This window comes from Equus caballus, chromosome 22 (genome assembly GCF_041296265.1).
Source record: "Equus caballus isolate H_3958 breed thoroughbred chromosome 22, TB-T2T, whole genome shotgun sequence".
NCBI lineage: Eukaryota > Metazoa > Chordata > Mammalia > Perissodactyla > Equidae > Equus > Equus caballus.
This window is the reverse complement of record NC_091705.1, coordinates 5,869,940-5,896,958: the sequence shown is the minus strand read 5'-3', so window position 1 is coordinate 5,896,958 and position 27,019 is coordinate 5,869,940. Positions and strand designations below refer to the sequence as shown.

General features: G+C 40.8%; 1 protein-coding gene across 14 annotated transcripts; it reads left to right on the top strand.

Annotated features, from left to right (window-relative positions):
* The first annotated feature begins 6,046 nt into the window (after positions 1-6,046).
* NAA20 (N-alpha-acetyltransferase 20, NatB catalytic subunit) lies at positions 6,047-25,497 on the top strand. Of its 14 annotated transcripts, none has more exons than XM_070247024.1 (9): positions 6,085-6,207; positions 9,351-9,492; positions 12,364-12,482; positions 14,494-14,518; positions 15,072-15,250; positions 17,776-17,842; positions 18,513-18,648; positions 24,379-24,524; positions 24,975-25,497. In XM_070247024.1, exons 5-9 carry the CDS (start codon positions 15,188-15,190, stop codon positions 25,058-25,060), a joined length of 498 nt encoding a protein of 165 aa, XP_070103125.1. In that variant the 5' UTR covers positions 6,085-6,207; positions 9,351-9,492; positions 12,364-12,482; positions 14,494-14,518; positions 15,072-15,187; the 3' UTR covers positions 25,061-25,497. The 14 variants fall into 14 exon arrangements, with proteins under 14 accessions (XP_023481794.1, XP_023481795.1, XP_070103121.1 ...); XM_070247023.1 differs by lacking the exon at positions 6,085-6,207 and adding an exon at positions 7,288-7,432; XM_070247027.1 differs by lacking the exon at positions 12,364-12,482 and having other exon boundaries at positions 6,079-6,207.
* The last annotated feature ends 1,522 nt before the right edge of the window (positions 25,498-27,019 follow it).

The following is a 27,019-nucleotide window of genomic DNA, read 5'->3' as shown; positions in this document are numbered from 1 at the left end:
TATTTACTGTGAACTCCGTCTTTTCCACATGATCTGAAGGAAAAGAAGCAGACCAGCGACAGATGCCGCGCCAGGGTGTTTGCTTGTTTAAACGTGGAGTTTCGCGTGATGGCCGAGCGCCCGGGTCAGCACTCTTCGCGGAAGAGCACATGCTGTTTTGTCTCAATGAGCAGGAAAATGTTGTGTGATAAAATGTGGTAAAAGCTTACAGTTTTTTCCAACTAAGCAGTAAAAGGAATTACACGACGTAAAATGATAAATAAAAAACTCTATGAGTCATCTTCAATGCAGGGAAAATGTGCCGCCAGGACAGAAACAACGTTCTTCTGCTTGTTCAAAATAAAATCTAATGCACTGAAACAGAAATCAATACGAGCATGTCCTAGAAGCTCAAACAACCGTGGGGCTCGAAGGGGTTCAATGCAGTTCATGCTTTTCAAATAAATGTATTGAAATGATGGGGACAATGATGTAAAGACTATTGTTGATTCTATTTTTTTTAAAGTCAGCTTTATTAAGGTATAACTTGCATACAGTGAAGTTCACTCTTTTTAGTGGACGGTCTCTGAATTTTGAGTTACATTCAGTCAGGGAGCCACCATCATGGTCAGTCCCATGAAACCCTCCCCAATCCTCCCACCCCTTCCCCCGCCCGCTCCTGGCAACCACTGATCTGTTTTCTGCTCCTATAATTCTGCCTTTTCCAGAATGTCATATAAATGGAATCAGAGTACGTAGACATTTGACTCCATCTCTTTGACCTTGGCTTAAATATCCATGTACAGGTTTTTGTGTGAACATAAGTTTTCATTTCTCTGGGATAAATGCCCAGGAGAGTAATTGCTGGGTTAAATGGTAGCTGCATATTTACTTTTTAAAGAAACCACTGAACTGTTGTCCAGAGAGGCTGGAAATTTTACATTCCCACTGGCTATGTGGGCATGATCCTGATTTCCGTGTGTGTGTGTGTGTGTGTGTGTGTGTGTGTGAATTTCAGTGTTAAACTGCTGAAATTGTCAGAGAGTCACTACATTTAAAATGTATGCCCTGTTAAGAATGTTTTATTTCTGTAAATGTTATGACTAATGACACTCCAATATAAACTAAGTCACCCACAAAAGGGAAAACAAAAATCATGCTGGCCTTACTCTTTTCCTCTAGAAACTTTAAACACCAAAAAACAACGGAGTAATAACATTTACAGAATTCTGGTGGGAAAGAACATAGGACCCATGAATATCCAATAGTGGCTCTGGAAATAGAGGACCAGCCCCTGGAAAACAAAGCAAACCCAGACAAACAAAGAAAAGACACTATAATGAAGTCTAGCCAATCTGTAAACGAATACAAATGAAGAAAGGAATGGGAAAATAGTAATAAAAAAAATGGCAGTGTTACATCCACCCAATTATCAACTTAAAACCAAACAACTGGGAGATGCATAGTTGTAATACAGATGTAGATATCAGTTCTGAAAAGTAACAATAATACAAGCAACATAATCAAGAGAATAGGGTAAAGGAGAAAAAAATCATAATCAACTCATCTTTCATTACAAAGAGACAATAGTGTCCTAAATTGAAATTTATAAGTAAAAAATATTATTTCAATCTCTTAATGATTTTCATTAAGATGTTAAAATCATATATAATATATATGATAGGGGCCAGCCTGGTGGCGCAGCAGTTAAGTTCGCACGTTCTGCTTCGGCGGCCGGGGGTTCCCTGGTTTGGATCCCGGGTGTGGACATGGCACTGCTTGGCAAGCCATGCTGTGGCAGGCATCCCCCATATAAAGTAGAGGAAGATGGGCAAGGATGTTAACTCAGGGCCAGTCTTCCTCAGCAAATAAAGAGGAGGATTGGCAGTAGATGTTAGCTCAGGGTTAATCTTCCTCAAAAAAAAAATCAGATATAATATATATGATATAATATATATATCTTAAGCTTCAAAGGAAATCTTTAGGTACTCATATTCCTATTGTGCTCAGCAATCTCTTTGGTTTTAATTCAGTTCTTTTTTCTTCCGTTAAATTGAAGGAAAATTAATGTCATACTTTTTATTTAATATTGACTTATATAATCTGAGCCTCTTAAGTAAAAGTCTCTTTCTCACTCCCCTTAAACTACATAGAAAGATGTCTGCACTTCTTCCAGGATTAACATGGTTTATTCCTGGGTGGTAGAATTTTCAGTGATTTATTGCTTTCTTCTTTGTATATTTCTACAAGTATTCAATTTTCTAAATAATATGCATATATCACTTTGATTAAAACAACACAGACTTTAAAAAAAATGTAAATAGCCCTAAGAGGTATTTAAAAAAACAAAACAAAACATAAATCATGTGCTGACATGTAGGTTTTTCTGGGTGGAGAGAGACAGTAAGAGAAAGGGAGGTGGCTTCAAAGGGTCTGCTCTTCTCCCATGAGCTGCTTGTCAGGTACCTGAGCAACGTGCGTCCGCTCCCGCACTGACTGTGTTAAGGTTCCATGATCAAGGGTTTGCCTCTCCCACACTCTACATTTCCAAGTTTCGATTCTTCCAAATGCAAAATACTTAATTTTATTTGTTTTTCTTAACAAACACTTATACGGTGAGCACTGTCCTAAGTGCTTTACAAATAGTGGCTCATTTAATCCTCAGAACCACCCAAAGGGGTAGATACTATTATTATGCATCTTTTATAGACACAGAAACTGAGGCACAGTGAAATAACTTATTTGATAACATGAATATCCTGTTTGTAAACTGCTGAGGATGACAGGATTTTCGGCATAATTTGTAGGTCACCTTTCATTCAGCCATTCCACCTGTTTCCTGAGCCCCTGCCAGACACCCTTCTGGATGCTAATTCACTGGAGGTGCTCAGCAATGGAAACTGATGACAGTTTAAAAACAGACAAACAGGGAGAGAGAGGAGACGCAGCCTGTGTTTCCAGGATGTTCTCTGTAATTTCCTGCATGTTCCCCATGAGCCGGCACATTTTGCCATCACCATGCAGCTACTGCAGAGTTCTGGCTGTGACTGGAAACGATGATTCCGAATCATCGTTTCTATCAGCAGTTGCGAACCGGTGGCCCGTAGCGCCCAGTGCCCGCAGGCGTCGAGTGCTGCCTTTGTGTGAAGTCCACAGTGGTTTTGAAAAATCAAAATTGCTTTTATTATACAGTTACTTAAATTGGTACAAACATAAAGTAGTCATAAATTTCCTATATTTATGGTGCTAATAAATCAGGATAAAAAATTATAAAAACCATCTAAACTTCACAACCAACAAAATTCAAATCAATATATCAATTCATGTCAGAAAAAAATGGTCATTTTGAAATGAGCAGAAAAAAAGATGTCTGGGTGTCCTGTCAGGTACACCCTTCCAAGTTAACTCTGCCTTTTATTGTCTTCGACCTATTTTTATCAATCTGGAAGCTGGAGAAAAATGATAGTAATGAAAATGATTTTTTTTGATGGAGATTAGCCCTGAGCTAACATCTGCTGCCAATCCTCCTCTTTTTAGCTGAGGAAGACTGGCCCTGAGTTAACATCGATGCCCATCTTCCTCTACTTTATATGTGGGAGGCCTGCCACATCATGGCTTGCCAAGTGGTGCCATGTCTACACCTGGGATCCAAACTGGCAAAGCCTGGGCTGCCAAAGAGGAACATACGAACTTAACCACTGCGACACTGAGCCAGCCCCAAAATGATTCTTGTCTATAGAAACATAAATGCATCATGTGTGTCCAGGAGATGCAATACATTACTGCACTGTGGATATTGACAAGCTTTACACCTATTTATAAATACATTTCAGCATCCTGATTGCCTTGTTCATTTTAAATTCTCCTTTGAACCAGCTGTAGCATCTTACTGGTTCTTTCATTGATTAAAGAGTTAAAAGCTTTAACGAGGGGCCAGCCCGGTGGCCGAGTGGTTAAGTTCACACGCTCTGCTTTGGTGGCCTAGGGTTTCGCCAGTTTGGATCCTGGGCGCAGACATGGCACCGCTCATCAGGCCATGCTGAGGCGGCGTCTCACATAGCACAACCAGAGGCACTCACAACTAGAATATATAACTATGTACTTGGGGGTTTTGGGGGGAAGAAGAAGAAAAAAAAGAAGACTGGCAACAGATGTTAGCTCAGGTGCCACTTTTTAAAAAAAAGTCTTTAATGAATGTTCGTTTTATATTTGTATGAGAATCATAATTTTACTTTTTCTAAAAGTTATTCTTTAACATTCATTTAATATGGCACATTAGGTTTTGCTGATGGGAAACTGTCTCTAGAATTTCTCCCTGTTCAAACACCTGGCAGGCAGTCACTGAACTCATGTCACATTCTGCCTCCTGGTGCACCTGCCGTGCCTGTGGACGTGAGTTTTCTAAGTCCCAACGGCTGTTTACATGTGTGTTTATACTCACACGCCTGTATTGTTGCAGTTTCAGAAACCATGTCTGGCTGCTCTTGGACCTCGGGAGATCCTTTTAATGGGGCCAACTCACTTCCTCAACATCTGCTTCATCTCTTCTTTCTGTGCCTGAGCCACATGTCTGGGCAGGGGGCTGCTGAGGAGATTCCTATGGAGAAACTTGGGCCCCAGGGCAGTTAGATATAAGAGGGCCTTGGCATTTATACTTCCTCTTGAGGAGTTCTTTGCTTTGGTTTGACCTCTGCAACATGTCCCCCAAAACCTCCTCCGTAGTTGCTTAGAAAGGGTGCGAGAAGAACGAACTTCCACGAGCAGGCAAGACATGCTCATTTCTTAGCCTGTGGATCTGGGCTGTCCAATATGGCAGCCTCTACCCATGGGGCTACTGAGTGCTGGAAATGTGGCCCAGTGCCACTGACGAATGGAATTTTAACTTTATTTAACTTTAACTAATTTAAGTTTAAATTTGAAAACTGATGCTCCATTCAATTATTTGAAAACTTGGCATGATTGGAAACATTTGGGTATGCATTTTAACCATACTTCTTTTTTCTTTTTGGCGAGGAACATAGTCCCTGAGCTACCATCTGTGCCCATCTTCCTCTATTTGTGTGTGGGTCACGGTCACAGCGTGGCTGACCATGAGTGGTGTAGGTCTGCTGCTGGGAACTGAACCAGGGCGGCAGAGGCAGAGCGGGCCAAACTCAACCACTAGGCCACAGGGCCAGCCACATTAACTGTACATTTTTATGTACACATTTTATAAAATCTAAATACAGAACAAGTATTTCTGATGACAATATAACTCCTGGATTGAAATACACTGCAAATGTAAAATACACACAAAATTTCAAAGGCTTAGTACTACAAAAAAAAAAAAAAGAATGTAAAAGATTACATTACTATTTTTTCTATTGATTACATATTAAATGATAATAGTTTGGGTATACTGAGTAAAATAAAATATATTATTAAAATTAATTTCACCTTTCTTTTTAATTTTAATTTTTTTGAAGATTGGCACCTGGGCTAACAACTGTTGCCAATCTTCTTTTTTTTTCTGCTTTTTCTCCCCAAATCCCCCCAGTACATAGTTGTATATTTTAGTTGCGGGTCCTTCCAGTTGTGGCATGTGCGAGGCCGCCTCAGCGCGGCATGACGACTGATGCCAAGTCCGCGCCCAGGATCCCAACCGGTGAAACCCCGCGCCACCGAAGCGAAGGGCGCTAACTTAACTGCTCGGTCACCAGCCGGCCATTCTTTTTAAGTTTTTAAACGTGATATGAGAAAATCTGAGATCACCTACGCAGCCGCCAGCACTGGGCCAGGCCGCTCTGGGCCAGGAACCCTCCCGTTCCTCTCCACTTCCTGCCTCATTTACCACGGGGCATCCACCTGGTCCTGAACCCCGCTGTCTGCTGTGGTTTCCTAATCCCAGGCAGCTTTTCGTTCCCTTCCTAGGTGATCCCACAGTCTACTTTCTCCGTCACTCCAACACAGGGGTTTTCAGACCCTGGCGACCCTACAGCAGTGGTCTGGCAATTCCCGACTCAAGCCGCCAGAGGGAGCTGCGTCGCTGCCGTGGTTGCCGAGCAACCCGTGGCCCGGAAGCAGTTCCCCACCCGGCCCCGGGGCAGCCGCGCTCCGGCTGACTTCCGGCGGGGCGGAGACTGGGTCGCGGCGGTCTGGTTTCGGCGGCGGCGGCGGCGGCGGCCGCGGCGGCGCGATGACCACCCTCCGGGCCTTCACGTGCGATGACCTGTTCCGCTTCAACAACATGTGAGTGCGGCGCGCCCTGGGCCGGAGCTCGGGCCGCGGATCTGCAGCCAGGCCGGGCCCGCGCGAGCTACGCCCGCCGGGCCGTCACGGGCGCCTCCCTGGGCGCTCATGGTCAGAGGCCGGCGCCGGGGCGGACGCGCGGACGGCCCTGCTGACCTTGGCCGAGGCGCTCAGGCTTGTCCAGCAGCCCCGCGTGCTCGTCGGCGCGGGGCAGCGCGGCCGCCTGTCAGGGCGCGCCGGGCGCGAGGAGCTGGGGAGCGGCCTGAGCCCCCGGCGGGCGGCCGGTCTGCGGCCTGCGGGCCCGGGACACCAGGGGATTCGGCTGTGTCCTCTATGTGGTGGACTCTCCAGGCTAGGGCCGCGGGCGTCGTTGCGAGGTCAGGAGCTAGTCGCTCGGCCTTTGGGGAGCTTGGGCGGGTGGTGCTGGTTGGCTGTGCGCGCGAAGCGGCGTGGCGCTCGGGGCCCCCGCGGCGCCTCGTCCCGCCGGGCGGCCCTTCCTCCCGCGGCGCGCCCAGCCCGGACGGCTTTTCTGTGTTGTGTAGTTGGGGCAGGGGGCACGTGCTGGTGGAGGCCCACCGCGTGTGGTTTCTTTCAGCCCGACTTAAGTTGGGTGACTTGCAGGTACCATCCCCCTCCTTTTTTTAAGAGAACCTTTTATCACGGAAATTTCTGAACATTTAGGAAGTTGGCCATAGTTTTGCCGTGAACAGCCGCAGACGCGTCAGCTCGGTTCTGCAGTTAACATTTTGCTACGTTGGCTTCATCCCTTTCCTTCCTCCCTCCCACACCCGCTTTTAGAGACAGCGGGGCAGTATGTGAAAAAAAGGACCGGGTGGTTCAGATTCGAGTGTCAGGAGGAGGGAAAGAACTTGAGATGAGGTGACTAGAAACATTTCAAAGAGGGGAGGAGCGGTGAAGGATGGGTGAAGTGCCGATAGTGACAGGGAAGGAAGTTCTGGAGAAGGACGCAGCTGTGGAGGGGGACAGCTTGAGGTGCGGCCGCACCCCCGGAGACGAGCAGTAGCTTTCTGTGACGGAGCAGTCAGAGAAAGTGGTGACGCTGGACTTTTACTCCCCTTTGACGCGTTTAGACTTGATCCTGTGGGAAGAATTCCCTCTGGGGCCTCCCAGTCGAAGCGGCGTGACTGAGGCGACCTGCACGGGGCTCTCACCGTGCCCAGCGCTGGCACTGTGGTAACCCGTTTAATCCACGCGGTTCTGTGAGGTGGATGCTCTCATTATTCGCATTGTATATAGGAGTGAACTAGGGTGCTGAGAGCTCGAGTGGGATGGCCCCGGTGCTAGAGCCGCGGGGTGGGAGTGGGTGAAGCCAGGAATCCAGTCCAAGGGGTTGGCCCTGGAGCACTGACTCCTAGAGGGTGGTCTCTCACCCTGGGGAACGAAATGAAATCCTCAGCTGTTTGAGAACCACTGCTCTGGAGCCTGAGCTCTTCACCACGGGCCGTGTGGAGCGGGAGGTGGGTGGAGGAGGTGCACCAGGCAGGGGAGCCATTGGGGAGGTCTTGGCAGTGGCCCAGAGACGATGCCTTGACAAAGGCTTGGCTTTGGGAGGTGCGGGCCAGGGAGCTGCCAGAGTGCCTTGAAGCTTCAAGGACAGCCACAGCAAAGCCTCTTGGAGAATCAGGTTTAACTGAAGATCTGGGAAGGGACCCATAATATTTTATGTAAAAGTGAATAGAGTGGAAGGAAAATAACCATGAATATTTATAATAAAACATTAGATTTCAGAGAGTCATCTAGCTCGTTAAGGCCTTTTCAGAATATGCTGGTGAGGGAACTCCTCTTCCCATTTTCTCCTATTTCTCACTTTGATGAGGGCACCTCAGTAGGGAACTCTGAGAATCACAGGATTAGGGTGTTGCAGTAGGAATTGAAAGAAGCGGTGGTGGGGCCAGCGCGGTGGCGCAGCGGTTGAGTTCGCACATTTCGCTTCGGCGGCCCAGGGTTGGCCTGTTCAGATCCTGGGTGTGGACATGGCACTGCTTGGCAAAAGCCATGCTGTGGTAGGCATCCCACGTATAAAGTAGGGGAAGATGGGCATGGACATTAGCTCAGGGCCAGTCTTAGCAAAAAGAGGAGGATTGGCAGTAGTTAGCTCAGGGCTAATCTTCCTTAAAAAAATCCAGTGGATGTAGAAATATTGTGGTGAATTTAACAAATATTTTATTTACCTTGGGAAAATATCTGCAGGCCTACTATGTACCACTCTTGGAAACACAGCAGTGAACAAATCAGAAAAAAAAATCTTCATAGAATTTACATTTTAGAGGGAAAAACAAGAAAATAGAACATTTAGAACTTAGTGTTGAGCACAAAAGAAAAAATGAAAACAGGAAAGGGAAATAGGAAGTGAGTGGGAATTCAGCTTTAGGTAGGTATTCAGGGAAGGTGTCACTGAAGACAGACCCAGGGGAGGTGAGGGAGTGGGTCATGTGGGTTTTGGGGTCGGGGAACGTCCAGGCAGAGATCCCTTTCAGACAGGAGGAGGAGGCCAGTGTTGCTGGAGCAGAGGGAGCGATGGTATGAGGAGACGAGGTCAGAGTCAAAGGGCTAGATCCTCAAGAGGCCATCACAAGACTTGGGCTTCTCTGCCGAGTGTACTGAAATACCCAGGGGGAGAAGTCAGGCACCATCTGGGCATGGAGTTCTCTAGTTTAGGTCTGGGCTAAAGATAGAAATTTGGGGGTCAACACTGTGTAGATGGTGCTAAAACCAGGAGACATCAGCTAGGTGACATCAGTGATGAAGTGAGTGTAGACAGAAAAAAAGAGGCTCCAGGATGGTGCCCTTGGGCATCCACTGTTAGAGTAAAGGAAACCTAGGGCCCATTGAGGTGGGAGGAAAACCTGATGGTGGGGTCTCAGAAGCAGAGGGAGTGGGGAACTAATGTCAAGAGCTGCTGATGGCTAAGTCTACAGCATATTTGTACATTTCTCGCAGGAGAGCGAGAATTGCAGAAGCAGGGTCCTGGGTGGTGAGAGGTGTTGGGAGCTGCTCACCAGAACTCCAGGCCTGGTTACAGAAGAGCCAATAGAGTATGGGTGCGGATGCTTGTAGGTGGGTTTCTGTGGTGGGACCTGGTGAAGCTTTCTTCTTACTGTCGTCTTTTCTTTGTGAAATAGGAAGCAGCTGAGATGGAGAAGGGGGGTGGCCTGTTGGAGAGTTGACGTGAGATGAGAGGATATAAAATAGTCATTGTATCAGAGCTGTGCTTCTCCAGATGTGGACTGGGGCTCTTCAAGTTTGTTTTGGGAGTTCTGCAAGGTCAGATTTTCATGATAATACTAAGATGGTTTTTTGCCTTTTCTGCTCTCCTCCTCTCACAAGGGCATGGTGGAGTTTTCCAGATAGGTGATCCTGTAACAGCAAGCATAACAAACACAGATATGAGAATCCAACTGTCTTCTATTAATCTAGACATTAAAAACATCTGTGAAATTGTTAAAACAATGCCATTCTTGTCATTAAGTTTTTTTTGTTTTAGAAAATGGTGATTTTTTTGGTAAAAAAAAGTTACTCATGCGAAATGGGTGAAGGTGATCAAAAGGTACAAACTTCTAGTTATAAAATTAGTAAGTAACAGGGATGTGATGTACAGCATGGTGGCTATGATCATGCACTGCATAATGATGCTTTGGTCAATGATGGACTGCATAAGATTATAATGGAGCTGAAAAATTCCTATTGCCTAGTGACATCGTGACCATGATAACGTAGTGCAGTGCTTTACTTACATGTTTGTGATGGTGCTGTGTAAACAGATCTATTGCGCTGCCTGTTGTATAAAAGTATAGCACATACAATTAGGCACAGTCCATAATACTTGATAATGGTAATAATAGACTATATGCATATTGGTATATGTATTTACTATACTAACCTTTTTGTCATTATTTTAGAGTGTACTCTTTCTACTTTAAAAAATTAGTTTACTGTAAATCAGCTGAATCATACTGTAAATCAGTATCCTCTCTTAATGCCAGTAGCAGCCTCATACATCTTGTGTTTGCTGCATCTCTTGATTGCATCATTTTCTCTTGTGCTTGATTTAATCTCATTGTTTTGTTCGTCATGGCCCCAAAGCATACAGAATCCACTGCTAATGTTGCCACTATGAGGACCATCAAGTAATTGACTAGAAATGAAATTAAAAGTGATTAAGGATGATGAAGGTGGGAAATCAGTGATGGCTGTTCCTCACCAGTCAGGGATGTCCCACTCCACCATAGCTGTGATCTTGAAGGACAAGAACAGAGTGGCAGAAGCTTTTGGGATGTGCTTCCTTGAAGGCAGTGAGATTAACAAAAATTCGAGAAGGGCCTATATCAGACATGGAGAAACTTCTAATAATGTGGATTGCAGATCAGACACAGAAGTGTGTTCCTCTCGGTACTGTGACAATCACAGCCAAAGCAAAAACTTTGTGATGTTGAAAGAAAAGGCTGGATCTGACTACGATGTTGAATTTCCTGCTAGCTCTGCGTCTTTTAAATGATTGAAGAATCGTATTCATTACATAATGTGAAAGTGAGTAGTGAGTCTGCTAGTGCCGGTGTGAAGGCAGCTGAAGAATTTTTGGAAACTCTAGATAATCTGATTGTGGAGGAAAATTACTTGCCAGAGCAAATTTCAATATGGATGAAAGCTCCCTATTCTGGAAATGGATGCCTGAAAGGACTTTCATCCATAAGGAGGCCAAGTCAATGCCAGATTTCAAGGCTTCTAAGGACAGGATAACAGTCTTACTTGGGGCAATGTTGCAGGCTACAGATCCTTTGAAATCCTTTGTGATCTGACACAGTGAGAACCCCAGGGCCTTCAAGAATATCAGTAAGCACACACAGCCAGTGTACTACAGGAGCAATAAGATGTTATGGATGACCCAGCTCCTCTTTCAAGATGCCCTCCTGAATTGCTATGCCAACAAAATGGAGAAGTACTTTTTGGAGAATAACGTACCTTTCAAGATTTTGCTTATTGGTAATAATGCTCCTGGACATCCTCCTTTTATTGATGGTCTTCATCCCAATATCAAAGGGTTGTTTCTCCCTCCGAACACCACCTCTTTGATCCAACCAGTGCATCAAGGAGCTTTTAAGGCCTACTCCCTGAGGACCTTTCCTTAGGCTATTGCTGCAACTGAGGAAGACACTGAGAAGACACGGATGCAATTCTGGAAGGATTACAACATCTCTGACTGCATCAAGAACCTTGCTTGGGCTTGGGGTAATGTCACCAAGGAGTGTACGAGTGGCATCTGGAAGAAGACACTCAAGAGGTTCGTCCATGACTTCGAAGATTTGCCAAGGATGAGGAGCTTGCAAAAATCAACGAGGCTGTGGTTGACATGACAAACAGAGTTAACCTGGATGTGGCTGAGGATGACACTGAGGAGCTCCTAGAGGTGGTTCCTGAGGAATCGACTAATAAGTTGTCAGAACTGGAACAGGAACGCATAGCTGAAGAAGAGGCAAGAGAAAAGGAAACTGCAGGAGAGAAAGAAGAACCCCCAAGAAAATTCACAGTGAAGGGTTTCACAGAAGCTTTTGCAGACCTCAGCAAACTCCTTAAAAAGTTTGAAAATATGGACCCCAACACTGAAAGATTTTCATTAATAGAGAGGAATGTTCATGGTGCATTATCTGCTTACAGGCAAATCTGTCATGAAAAAAAGAAACCAAGCAAACCACCGTGGACATACTTCTGAAAAAAGTGACACTTCAAGAAGAGCCTCAGGCAGGTCCTTCAGGTGAAATTCCAGAAGGTGGCATTGTTATCATAGGAGATCAGCTCAACGTGTGTTCTTGCCCCTGAAAACCTTCCAGTGGGACAAGATGTGGAGATGGAAGACAGTGATATTGATGATCCTGACCCTATGTAGGCCTAGGCTAATGTGTGTATTTGGGTCTTAATTTTTAATAAAAAAGTGTAAAGTAAAAAATAAAAAGAAAAAAGCTTATAGAAAAAAGGATATAAAGAAGAAAAATATTTTTGTACAGCTGTACAATGTGTGTTTTAAGCTAAGTGTTATTACAAAAGAGTCAGTTTAAAAAAATTAAAATGTTTATAAAGTAAAAAGTTACAGTAAACTAAGGTTAATTTATTGTTGAAGAAACATATTTTTTATAAATTTAGTGTATCCTAAGTGTACAGTGTTTGTCAAGTCTGCAGCAGTGTACAGTAACGTCCTAGGCCTTCACATTCACTCGCCGACTCACCCAGTGCAACTTCCAGTCCTGCAAGCTCCATTCATGGTCAGTGCCCTTTACAAGTGTACCATTTTTTATCTTTTTATACCATATTTTTACATTTTATATATTTAGATAACACAAATACTTACCCTTGTGTTACAGTTGCCTACAGTATTCTGTTCAGTAACATGCTATACAGGTTTGCAGCCTAAGAGCAATAGGCTATAACATATAGTCCAGGTATGCAGTAGGCTATACCATCTGGGTTTGTGTAAGTATACTCTATTATGTTAGCACAATGATGAAGTTGTCCAACGATGAATTTCTTCATCATTAAGCAATGTGTGAGTGTAGTTAATAATGTTGTATTACATATTTGAAAGTTGCTAAGAGAGTAGATGTTAATATTTCTTACCGCAAGAAAAAACATTTTCTAACTCTGTGGTGAAGGATGTGAACTAGACTTATAGTGGTGATCATTTTGCAGTATATACACATGTCAAATCCTGTTGTATACCTGAAACTAATAGAATGTTATATGTCAATTATATATCAATTAAAGTTATTGACATGTAATCTATTTATTTTTAAATGAATGAATGTTTTAAAATTTTAGATATCAGTAGAAATAATCCATACAAATAGCAGTTCTTTGGGGTGCGCAATAATTTTTGAGTGTAAAGGGGTTCTGAAACCAAAAAGTTTGAGAAATGCTGGATTGGAGAAATGTAATATGACTGTCAGGCATTGTTAAGGGTCCCAAAGAAGCATCTGACTGGATATGCAAGAGGAAGAGTTGAAGATGTAGTAGTCCCCCCTTAGTTACAGTTTTGCTTTCTGCCATTTCAGTTAGCCAGGGTAAGCTGAGGTCTGGAAATATTAAATGGAAAATTCCAGAAATAAACAATTCATAAGTTTGAAATTGTGTGCCATTCTGAGTAGCATGATGGAATCTTATGCCGTCCTGCTCCGTCATGGCCCGCATGTGAATCATCCCTTTGTCCAGCATATCCAGGCTGTATACACCACCCGCCCGTTAGTCATTTAGTAGCTGTCTTAGTTAACAGATTGACTGTCATGGTGTTGCAGTGCTTGTGTTCAAGTAACCCTCATTTTACTTAATAATGTCTCCAAAGTGCAAGGGTAGTGAGGCTGGCAATTCAGATATGCCAAAGAGAAGTTGTTGTTAATCTCTTACTGTGCCTAATTTGTAAATTAAATTTTATCATAGGTATGTACGTATAGGAAAAAACATAGTATATATAGGGTTCGGTGCTATCTGTGGTTTCAGGCATCCACTGGGGATCTTGGAACATATCCCCTGCAGATAAGGGGAGACTACTGTAGCTGGTTTTAAGCCTGTCAAAATAGTGGTTCCATTAATTGAATAGGAAAGTGAGGGGCAGAGCTCTTTCTTTGTAGATGGACGCAGAGGTGCATTTTAAGAAATAAATGCTGACTCAGGAGTGTTGTGATCAGACACTGGTGAGGCAGGCGCTCAGCAGCACCAGAGCCACATCTGGTAGGCTTCTTCTGAGATTGCAGAATTGAAAGTATATATTGGGGATAGTGGGGAAAGGGAGGTGGGAATGTAGAAGAAGAGTGGGGAGCAGAAACTGTGTGGTGAGAGAGTCCCCATATAGACGGTGGAATGAAGGAGAAAGGAGGAATTGTTAGGGAAGGCCTAGAGACAGGCAGGGAGGACCCTTGTCAGATGCTGCAGTGGGCTAGTTTTACCTCTGTCTGTGTGATTTATATGCCTAGTTGGTCCCCAGCTCCATTAACAATTTATTGCCATTTAGAGAATGGAAGATTTTGTTCCGTAAGATTTGCTAACTATAAAGTAATTTGTAAAACAGCAGCAGTCAAATGAAAATGTATACATATCTTTATAGTGGGTGTGACAGCTCAGTATGGCCGTTAGGTAGTTTAAATCATCTTCCTTAGCCCTAAAGTTGGTTTTAAAGTTGTGGATGTAGCACATTTTTTCCTTATGCATACTAGTTTTAATGGGCTTATTTAACTGGTTTTGTAAACACTGCTTACTGTTGGCTATTTCTCTTGTTTCTTTCAGTAACTTGGATCCACTTACAGAAACTGTATCCTTTTTTAAAAAAGTTAAATGAGGGGGCCAGCCCCATGGCCAAGTGGTTAAGTTTGCACGCTCCACTTCAGCGGCCCAGGGTTTTGCCGGTTTGGATCCTAGGCGTGGACATGGCACTGCTCATCAAGCCATGCTGAGGTGGCGTCCCACATGCCACAACTAGAAGGACCCACAACTGTATTTACACAACTATGTTCCCCGGGGGCTTTGGGGAGAAAAAAGAAAAATAAAATTTAAAAAAAAAGTTAAATGAAGTCTTACTAAGAGTAAGGCAAATGGACAAACCAAAGGAAAAAGACAAGTGCTGAAAAACTTTAAAACTTGTAGGTCAGGAAACATCATTAGCAACATTGAAAGCAATTAAAAAAAAAATGGGAACAAAAATTGTCTTAAAACTGCCTGAGAAGCTGCTAATATAATGGTCTCATATAAAGCTATCACAATACCCCTCCCCTGCCATCTTTGCCCCTCTGTAGTGAGTATAGCTGCATACAACAAAAAGCAGTGACTTCAGCAAAATCGGTTGTTTCTGTCTGATGTGAACGAAGTTTGGAGATGATGATGAGTCCAGGGCAGGTGGTGGTTCCATGAAGTCACCAGCGACCAGGCTCTGCACTTGAACCACTCTACCATTCCCTGGGTGGCCTTGGCCTTCCTGTCCTAGATGGCTGTCAGAGCAAATGGCATCACGTCCATGTTCCCGGCAGGAGGATCAACAGAGGGGAAGGTGAGAGTGTCCTTCCCTTTCAGGGTACCTTTGGGAAGTACCATGCAGCCCTTCTGTATCTCACTGACCAGCACCTGTCCTGTGCCACACTTACCTAGCTATAACGGAGTCTGGGAGTGTGCCTAGCTTTAAACTGGGGCCTGTTACTAAAGGGAAGAAAGGATTTTGGGTAACAATTAACAATATCATGCCCCCAATAGGCAGAGATGTGTGAAGTTAGGGTGTTTTGGGTTATTTGCGCTAACAGGCAACCCCCACGTTCTCAGTGGCTTAAAACACAAAGTTGGATTTCTGGGTTATGTTCCATGTCCATTGCAGGTGAATAGGAGGGTAATATTAACTGATAATTTAATAAAAGAGGGCATATAGGAAGCTAATGAACATAAGAGTTGTCTCACTAATCAAAAGACTTGTGAATTAAAACCAAAATGAGATGCCATGTTTTACAATATCAAATTATAAAGGGTTAAAAAAACATGATAAAACTCAGTGCTTATGAGGGTGAGGTGAGAGAAGCATTTCGTGAATTGCTAGTGACAGTATCAACTGCTGTATTCCTTCTGGAAGGTAGTTTGTTAATACAATGCTTAGTAATTCCATTTCCTAGAAGCTGAAAATAATACATAGTGGCAATTATGTCTAGAGGAAATTATGTCAGGGGTTGGCAAACTTGGATCCACTGCCCCTTTGTGTAAATAAAGTGTTACTGGGACATGGCCATGCTGAATAATTTTCATATTGTCTTTGGCTTTGTCCGTGGCTTTCACAGTTTAAGTAGTTGCAACAGAGAACATCGCAAAGCCTAGAATATTTGCTATCTGGCCCTTTACAGAAAATGTCTGTTAACCCCTGAGTTATGTCATTACAAGAATGTTTATTGCAAAATTATAATATAAAAAAATTTGGAATAACATTCACACATAATATGGAAATGGTTTAATAAATTATGCTGTATTCATCAAGGATTTTAAAAAGTTTTTTTAGAAACTGGAAATAACCCAAATGTCCATTGTCAGGAGACAGGACATTTAAATTGTCTATTTACACAATGGAATAGTATACAGCAGTAAAAATTAACTATAGGTACAGGAAACAGGGCTATATATCAGAAACAAAGTTGAGTGGAAAAAAGCAAAAAATCTCTGAAGTTTTCATTTGTATTTTAAAAATCATGACTGATTAAAGGCCTCTTGATGTTAAAAGTAAAAGAATTTTGAATGACACAGAAAAATTTTCACTGTATAATCAGGGAAAATATTAGGATGCAAATCAGTTTATATGGTATGCTTCCAGTTACACTTAAAATTTATGGTAAAAGTCCCAAAATCCAGGTCAGGCTATATTTGAAAGTAACCTGCCAGGTCTTATTGATCAGTGAACTGGTGTCTGGGGCTCCTCCATTAGCCAGAGGAGACACAGTTACATTGTCAGTGGCTGGATGGCAGGAAGACTGGCTGTCCTGCCACGTTAAGGGTTATGTTTGAAGAGTAATCAAAAAATGGCTGTCCTTCAGAGGAGAATTTAAAGAATTTACAGCTGAACAGGTTTTACAGGAATTTTATGGGGTTTTTTGCTGAGGAAGATTAGCCCTGAGCTAACATCTGTGCCAGTCTTCCTCCACTTTATATGTGGGTTACTGCCACAGCATGGCTGACGAGTGGTGGAGGTCTGTGCCTGGGATCTGAACCCACAAACTCTGGCTGGTGAAGTGCAGTGTGCCGAACTATGCTACAGGGCCGGCCCCCAGGAATTTTTTTTTTTGTATATGATTGATAGTGTCCCCTCATAGAATTGCGTCATCAGGCTTACATGTACTAAGAAGAAATACAGGAATGAGTTCATGTCAGTAAGGACACCCAGGGTTGAAGAGTTAAGTAATGAGCAAATGATTCAGGCATTCACTCTTAAGTCAGCCTTTATTTGCTTTACTAGAAATGGAGAATTTGAATCAGTGGAGGGGAAAAACTGGGTAATTAAGTTGCCTCTGGAGCTACTTAAGTTTTAAAGTTATTTTCAAAGTCTCATAGCTGAAGCTATAGTAGGAACTAGACATTAATTTTCCAGTACACTTATGGGAAAATGAAAGTCTTGAGCATCTACTGTGTGCCAGGCACCAGGGATGGAACGCACATGATGTTCATATTCTGAGGGGACACAGTGAACATTGAGACTTTCAGGTGATGGCCGTGCTGTGCCCAGATCGAGAGTCAATGTGATCAGGAGGGAAACAGACTATACGAGAAATCTGAGTCCTGGTTCTCCACCATGTGTTAGATGGTGCCGTCTCCATTCATGTTTGAGGTTGTATGTGCAGGCAATTTTGTTAAAAATTAGTGCTGACCTAAGTATTTTATATAATGACAGGATATAGAAATCACAGATAGAGAGAGCTGGGGATAAAGTAAAAATAGAGTTTTTAAAGGAAACTTTCATCAAAAGATCCCTTTTATGAAGAACTTTTTACTGTCCATTACTTTTCACACACCTTAACAAGACTCTAGTATGGGATTCCTTTTTATTTACAGTACCTCGCCCACTGGCCAGAGTATTTCATCGTTGCAGAGGCACCTGGCGGAGAGTTAATGGGTTATAGTAAGTATGATACTGCTAGTACTATTTTGGATACGTAATTAAGATTTTAATATAGGTTTCACCTGATTGTTTTAGACATTACAGAATTGGAAGTATAATGATGATGCCTACAATTTTATTTCCTTTTCGACCATTTGACAACTCACTGATGCCTTCTGTGGTTTAGGCATTGTGCTAGGCCCAGGGGATACAGCAGTGAACCAGATAGACATAGTCTCAGTCTTCTTTGATCTTTCATTCTGTATTTACATTAAATTTCTGCATGATTTATTTGGTCCATAATGCAAGGATTGTAGCATCTTCATTGAATTATTAGCATTACTAACAAAAATTTGAGCTGTAGATTGTGTATTTATGTGTACATAAACACATACCCCCATGAAATGTAAATATTTTGAAAATACATATTCTGGTTCTGTGTTCAAAATTAGTTTCAGTATATCATTCCTTTTTTAAAAACTTTCTAATTCTGATTATACAACAGATTTAGCTTAACATTTACAAGTGAAATTCAAATAAAAGCACTAATAACCATTAGCTGGATGGCTTTAAGTAGTACTTAAAAATTAAAACTTTATTAGTTTTTTTGTAATAAAAACGTATCAAACTAAGTCTACATTTATGTGTAAATCCATGTGTTTAATTACTGAATGCAATCTTTTGTTGGCAGTTATGGGTAAAGCAGAAGGCTCAGTGGCTAGGGAAGAATGGCACGGGCATGTCACAGCTCTGTCTGTTGCCCCAGAATTTCGACGCCTTGGTTTGGCTGCTAAACTTATGGAGTTGTTAGAGGAGATTTCAGAAAGGTGAGATTCATGCTTTTCAAATAATTTATGAGCCCTGACCATTTGATTTTTCTTTTGGTGAAAATTTATAAGATTTTCTTTCCTTCAGTCTGAATGTCTATCATGCTTTACAGTTTACAGGAATTTCATTTTCAGCCTCTAGTAGTCCTCACAACAATTGTCACATATTCAGAGTGGTATTATTGTCCCTATTTTACCACTGAGGAAAACTGAGGTTCAAAGTGAGTGACCTGCCATAGGCTTGTAAGCTGGGTTATTGGTGGAATCAAAGACCTTAAGGTTTCTTTAGTGTTCTTGCCACTATAGATGTCCCCAAATTCTCTGTAGACATTGCTCTTGGCATCTCAGTAATTTTTTCACGTTGCCCCTAGGCCAAAAGAAAACAGTTTAATCTTTAGCAGTTATGTCCTAACTGCTTGATAAATATTTATGGCCTAACAACCTAGTAGCTATTTGGAAAAAAAATAAACAAATTGAAAGAAAAAATATTTTTATTTCATTGTTAAATAACTGGTTACCTGTTAATGAGATGTGTGCACTGTTGGGCATTGCATGGCTTCTCAAACCTTGGAAACATATTCGAAGCAACTACCTGCATTCCTGTTTCACACTGATTTTTGTGTGGTACTGGGTTTTTTAAATTACCTAAACTGTCAAAAACCTGGCTTCATAAAGATATTATGTCATCAGAAGGAATGTAGCATGATGTAATGTTGCATTTGTTGCATTACATCAAACTAGTAATTTGCCAGTGTCTGAAATGTAAAGTTTGTCAGTGTTTTCCCCAGACATTTGAAATATCCTACAGCACCTCTGAGTTTGGGGCACCTTGGTGCATAGTTTGGGAGCTGCCAAAATTATGGCATTTTTAAAAAAAGACGAGTTGTATATATCATTATGTGAGATAAAGGTAATATAGTAGTTAAGAGAGAAGACTCCTCCTGCCAGCTCCCATTTTAGAAGAGATAAGAGATGTGTGTATAAGTTTAACCAGTTGTCAAGCTGCCAGTTTTTTCTCTAAATGTCTAGAAGTAAGTAGGAAAGGGAATAGCAGCTGGGAAGGGCTCTTGAGGCTTTCCACTTCATTAGTGGATTTAATAAAAATAAGTTTTAAACAAGTAACCATGGCCTGAAAATGATCTGAGACAAGGTAGGGGCAAGAGGAACTTGAGTTCATTCAGAAAAAGGAGGAAATAGTGTTAGCTGAAAAAGAAGTCAACTCTAGTCTTTAAGAATTTAAAAAATTCTCCTTAGACTAAGTAAGGAAGGGGAGAAATTTTTAAAGCAAGATTATATATAGTTTATACATATTTGTGAAGGCGTATCTTGTTGAAAAAAAGTATTGGGCATTATTATATAGTGGTTGGGGAGTTAGGAAATGAGTTCTAATTAGCTACGATCTTGCATATATGATTTAACATATTTATAAGATAGATTTTCTATCTCTTGGAGTAGAAAACCACTAAGCTCCCTTCCCTTCCAGTTTCTTCATTACTTTAGACTAGTTGCTAAGATTTAAGTGATCTTTATTTGTATGGGTGTGTGTGTATACCTATATACATACATACATATATACATGTATTTTTAAATGTATACATTAAAAACAGAAACAGTATATAATTTTCAAACAAAGAAGTAGAGGAAAAAATGAAATGATAAAAATCCATTAAAAGAAGAGAAGAGAGAGAAAGGAAACTAAAGTGGCAAAACAAATAAGCATGAAATAAGATGGTAGTTATGAATCCAAATATTATCAGTAATTACAACAATAAATGTTAATGGAGTAATGACACTAGTTAAAAGACAAAGACTTGAGGACATTATGCTAAGTGAAATAAGTCCATCACAGAAAGACAAATACTGCATGATTCCACTTATATGAGAGATCTAAAATAGTTAAATTCATAGACTCAGAGAGTGGAATGGTGGTGGCCAGGTGCTGGGGAGAGGGGAAGATGGGGAGTTACTAATCAGCAGGCATAAAGTTTCAGTTAAGCAAGATGAATAAGCTCTAGGGTCTGCTGTACAACATTGTACCTACAGTCAACAATAATATACACTTAAAGTTTATTAAGATCTCATGTTAAGAGTTCTTATGACAGTAAAATAAAATTGAAAAAAAGGGGCAAAGACTGTCAGAACTGTATGCTCTTTATAGGAAATAAGTGAAAATATTAAAGTACAGAAAGATTGAAAGTAAAAAAATTTTTTAAGTTATGTAAATTCTAACCAAAAGTTAGTTCTAACCAAAAGTTGGTATACTTAACAGTAGTCACATTATAGTTCAATAATTACCAGAGTAAATTACAGTAATCAGTAATACAGTAAAACAATATGCAGTGATTGCATATTGCATATTGATTGCATATTGATCAGATTTAATTCATCAGGAAGATGTAATAATTAAACATTTGTATATTGATAAGATTTAATTCATCAGGAAGATGTAATAATTAAAAATTTTATGTACCCAGTGATGTAGGTTCAAAGTAAAAATGCAGCAAGTGAAAGAACTACAAGAAGAAATAGACAAATCAGCATCATAATGGGAGGTTTGAACATGTTCCTTTCTAATTGATAAAACAAAAATTGATTAAGGGTATAGAACAGAGGTCAACAAACTTTCTGGGCCAGATAGTAAATATTTAGGCTTTGTGGGCTCCCTAAAGTCTCTATTGCATATTCTTTTTATTTTAAAAACCCTTTAAAATTGTGAAAAACCATTCTTAGCTTGAGAGCAGTAAAAAAAATAGGTTGCAAGTTGACCCTTGCCTTAAAGAATTTCAGTCAGTAGCCAAAAATCTTTCCACAGGAAAAGCTGTGGCTTCTCTGGCAATTTTACCAACTATTTAAGAAATAATGACTATAAGCTCACTTTCACACAAACAAAGAGGGAACATTCATCCTGTTTTTTAAGGCTAGGATAACCTTGATAACTAAATCTGACAAGAAATATGAGAAAGGAAAATCTCTCATTGTAGATGCAAAAATCCCAGAAAAATCTTAGCAAAATAGATTCAGCAATTCATAAAAAGCATGATATATCAGGGCAAGGTTGTTTTAACATTAGAAAATCTGTAAATGTATTCTACCACATTAATAGACTTTAAAAGAGAAAACTATTACCTCAGTAAATGCAGAAAATGCTTCGATAAGATCCAGTATTCATTCATGATAAAAACTGTTAGCAAACTAGGAAGTAGGAGGGGGAGAGCTTCCTTAACCTGAAAAAATATCTACAAAAACCTGCAGTAAATATTTGCAGGGATACATTGAATACCTTCCCTTTGAAATCTGGGACAAGACAAGGATGCCTACTTCAGCCCCTCTACTGGAAATCCTAGATAGCACAGTAAAGCAAGAAAAATAAAAGATACAAGGTTTGAGAAGAAACAACACTACTATTTTGCACAGTTAAGGTTGTACACAAATAGAAAACCCATAAGAATCTAAAAATAAATGTTTAGACTTGATAAAAGCTAAAGTTGTTGGATATAAAGTCAGTATAAAATTCAACTGCACTTCTATACAAAGAGTAAAATTTAGAAAACAATGCTGTTTGCATTGGAATCTGAATACATTAAGGCCTTACGAAAAATCTAACGAAAGCTGTGCAAGACCTCTGAAGTTTATAAAATTTTATTGAGAGACGTTAAAGATGACCTAAGTGGAGAGAAAAACTACCTCTGTGGCATATAGGACTTGATGTAGTAAACCAGTAATTGATCCAAAGAACCAATGTAATTGCAGTAAAAATCTCAAGTATTTTTGGTGGGACTTGAGTTGATTCTGAAACTTACAGGGGAATCAAGAGAGACAAGATATTCTTGAACAACAAAATGAGTGGATTTGCCCCTCCAGATACCAAGCTGTTGCGAGTAAGACTGTGTGTGAGTGCTGGAGTCGTTGTCTAGACCAGTGGAACAGAATTTGAGAAGCAGACCCAGGAATACATGGATTTTGACACATCTCAGAGGAGGCAACTGCAGATCAGTGGGGAAAGGATACACTTTGGTAAAGGTGGTAGCACAGTTGGACATCCATATGGGAGAAGTTTTTTCCCACATTACTATCTACCATATACATCAATTCCAGATTTATTAAAAACCTAGTTGTGAAAGCAAAACTAAGAAGACCTTCTAATATAGGAAAGTGTCTCCGTGACCTCAGGGTAGAAAAGAACTTTGTAAACAAGCCATAAAAAGTACTAACTGTAAAGGAAAGCTTCATATATTCAACTTCATTGAAGTGAAGTAACTTTCTTCATCAAAAGATACATAAGAATAATGACAAGACAAGCCACAGATTTGGAAAAAAGGTTTGCAGCCTCCTTTACACAAGGTTGAATATCCAGAATACGTAGAGAACTTACAGCTCGGGGGAGAAAAAGCATGTGAAAGACCAATAAGGACTACAGAATGAGAAATCTGAATGGCCAGCAAAAATATTTTCAGCCTCGTTAGTAATCTGAAATGCCATTAAAATTACCCTCAGATACCACTATACTATAAGATTTTCAAAAATAAAAATGTCTGATGCACCAAGTCCCAAGACTGTGGGAGTATAAGGTGGAACAAGCAGGTTGGGCAACAGGCATTAGCTAATAAAGTTGAAGATGTGCATACCCCTGTGAGCCAGTGATGACACTCCTAGCTGTAGACCTTAGATATTGTCCCATGAAACACGGAAAGATTTATAGCAGCGTGGTTTGTAGCAGTAAAAACCAGAAATGTTTATGTGGAGGGCTGCGGACAGCTTGTAGCACATCCATACAGTGGAGCGCTAAACAAAGTGAAGGGAACAAGCTCCTGCGACACCAAGGCTGACTGGCACGGTACTAAGAGGCAGGTCACTAAAGGCTGTATACAGGATGACTCCATGTATGTAACGTTCATAAACAGGAGAAGCTAAACTATAAGAGGTTGTAAATCTACAGCAAAAAGCAAGGAGCTAATGATCACAGGAGTTGAAATGTGGAAACCTCTGGGGAAGGGAGGGGCTGTCACTGACCAGAGGGACCTGAGGGCTTCAGGGCTGTGACAGATATCCTGTAGCTACACCTGGGCCATAGCCACACTGGTGCTCGCTTCAAAATCTTTAATTTGTGCATATGGGTGAAAATATTGCATGACCACTTGGTGAAATGAGTATATCAATTACTATGATATTAAAAAAAACTAATTTTTTTAAGCCAGGTAGCAGAATTGGGGAAAAAAAAAATGCCTGCCTTTTTTTCTTTTTCTTCTTTGTTTTGGTGAGGAAGATTGGCCCTGAGCTAACATCTGTGCCAGTATTCCTCTACTTTGTGTGTGGATCGCTGCCACAGCATGCTTTGATGAGCAGTGTGTAGGTCCACGCCCAGCATCTGAACCCATGAACCCCCGGCTGCTGAAGCGGAGCATGCAAAACTTAACTGCTATGCCACGGGCCAGCCCCACAAATGCTTTTTTATTTATTTATTTATTTATTTTTTAAGAAAACAAGTATTGTAGGTTTTGAAATATTAGCATGCAAACAGAAAGTTGTCTTTCTGTACTGCAAAATAATAGCCGTAACTCCTCAGCAATAAAAAGATTATGATGTAATCAGCTGCAAGGTCCTCTTTTAACCATTCGATGAATAGTCATCAAAGCAAAGTAAAAACAAGTGTTGTTTTTAAAAATATGTATCATTTGTATTCTAGGATTTCCAACATTCTAACATTTTCCTTTTTTTTCTTTTTAATTACAGGAAGGGTGGATTTTTTGTTGATCTCTTTGTAAGAGTCTCTAACCAAGTGGCAGTCAACATGTACAAACAGCTGGGCTACAGTGTGTACAGGACGGTCATAGAGTACTATTCAGCCAGCAACGGGGAGCCTGACGAGGATGCTTATGGTGAGCCCCCTTCTGCGGCAGATCCCCAAGAGGACGCTGAAACATTGACATTCATTCTCCAGACTGGAATTTTCCATTATTTTAATAAATTTAAGAGTCATATTTTTTGGATTTAATTTGAGCTATAATGTTTAACTCTCCTATAACCTGCCTTTATGAATCTACCACTAGTTAACTTATACTAATTAATCAGTGGTTGATTACTGTCAATTGTTATTTTACTAAGATTCTGTCAAAAGGAACTGTATGAAGAGCTGAATCCCAGCTGGGGTTTGGTTAGCATCTGGTGTACTTGTGATTAGGGGTCTCACTAAAGACATTTTTCTTAGAATCTGGTTAAAGTGAGGGTGGGGGACAGAACCTCTTATGGGAACTTTACATATACACTTTAAATTTGATATAAAATGTTTTGCTATTTGGGTACTTACATTAAACTTTGTTTCCTAACAGACATGAGGAAAGCCCTTTCCAGGGACACTGAGAAGAAATCCATCATACCATTACCTCATCCTGTGAGGCCCGAAGACATTGAATAAGCATGGGCAGTGGTTCTTAGGCCGATGCTCCAGATATTTTATGGACAATATTATTTTCATTGGATGATCTTGGAGCTCTATTAGGAGAAAAGTAATCATTTAGGTCTTAAAGACTTCAAGAAAATGCAGGTTATAAATGTATTTTAAATCTCATTGTTTCCAGTTAGCAATATCATACCTACTAAAGCTGTTCAGTGTAAAAAAGTTCAATCAAAACGGCAGCTAGGTCAGCAGGAAACATTCCATATCATGGTTCATAATCCTCACTATATGCTAGGGAAGAACCTGGCTCCAGTCTCCTCCTGAATTTTGTGCCTGAGAACCACTGCTGCGTACACGTTTTTTATTTTGTATTGAACTGTTAATTGAAGCTTTAAAAGCATATATGAAATGTATAATCTAAGATGTATAATAAAATGCACCGTTGACTCTCTGAATGTTTTCTGGAAGTTTGTTGGTCATTTACAAAACTAGATCAGGATTGAGAAAGCCTCGTTTAGGGTATGTTGTTTCTCTTCAACGTGTCGTGTGTACGTAAAGCATTTTTTAAATGCGTACCTGAACTAATCCCTGCCCAGCATGCTGAAGCCTCCTTCCTATCGCATAGTACATTCTTCCAGTGACTGTTTTCATACTTAGTCCCACATCTTGTCCTTGTCTTGTTCCACACACATGACTTTCCTTAAATCTTGCCTTTCAAAATATAAAAAGATGCTGAGGTTTATTTAAAGGGAAAAAAGAACCTAATTCCGAAAGAATTCCTAATTCCTAGATCATAGACCAACCACGTATGATGTAGTTTTCATCATTTTTGTAACACCTGAAAACATTCAGTGAGTAAAAGAAGTAGCTAAAGAAAAACCTATGGGAATGATTATTACGAAGTTTTTACTTTGGAAAGGACTTACTTGGGTGGAGTTGAGAGTGAGAGAGAAATGAATCCTTTATGCTCTCCCGTGAGAGAATTTCATACATTTCACATTGGCACTTGCCAGAAAGTCTCACTAGTTTACCTTGGGAACATGATCACTAATTTTTTTCTAATGCATACATGCAACATAAACAGAATTCTAGGAAGACTCTGATTAGTCACCTGTAATCAGCATTTTGACCTGTTTTCAACTCACCCCTCAATTCTGCATGCTTAATCAAAGGATATTAAAATCACAAATGTTCCTCCTCATTGACTAGACAGACCTCAGCACGCAGCAGTCAGAACCCGACACCCCAGCAGCTGACACCAATGCAGTGAGGCTGAGAACAGGGTGGCATTTATCCTATTACTCCTATTTTATCCTGTCCTCGAACACTGGTGTTTTCAAGATGCAATTTAGCAACATGTTACTCCCTTGGGTGAGCAATACATTTGCAAATTTAGTAATAAATCTGCCCAATGAAATTTGCAAATAATAAGTTTGCTAATCGTCCTTATAGGTGAAAAACATTCTTGATGATATACTGTTGTAGTCAAATGGCTTGGGCAATGAACAAAGCAAGAAAAGACGGGCTTGAGAAATACAGGACAGGTTAAAGGAAACAATCTTTAAGGAAAATATTTTTTGCTTGAGACTGAGCAATGTATCAGCAAATATGTTATTGTTCTTGTGCTATTTAAGTTTCATCATTTAGCACATAGTTACCTTAGGGGTTTTTCACGTTCTAAACCAAGGGTAAGTTTAATGTGTCAGGTGTTAGACGCAGTCATTTTCTACTGTACCACACTGGGAGATACCAGTACTCTAGGTAGAAATGATTCCCTCGTCCAGTAAGTTTGGGAAACATGCCAGCGTCGTTACTAGGAATTCACAATATTACAGTAGCATATCAAAGGCTCTGAGAAGCCTATAGAGATTTGATTGATTGACAAGGCTTAATTAACCCTTAATCTAGAGTTTCCCAAACTTATTTGAGCACAGGACATCGTTCTTCACACATTACTGTTCTTTAAACAAGCCACTA

What these genes read in the sequence shown, in the direction of transcription:
- NAA20 (XM_023626025.2), top strand. Translation starts at nt 6,316, where the DNA reads ATGGTCAGAGGCCGGCGCCGGGGCGGACGCGCGGACGGCCCTGCTGAC. An exon ending in GCCGCGGGCGTCGTTGCGAG is followed by an intron (nt 6,585 to 14,493) that starts GTCAGGAGCTAG and finishes TGTTTCTTTCAG; the next exon opens with TAACTTGGATCCACTTACAG. An exon ending in GCCTGACGAGGATGCTTATG is followed by an intron (nt 24,525 to 24,974) that starts GTGAGCCCCCTT and finishes GTTTCCTAACAG; the next exon opens with ACATGAGGAAAGCCCTTTCC.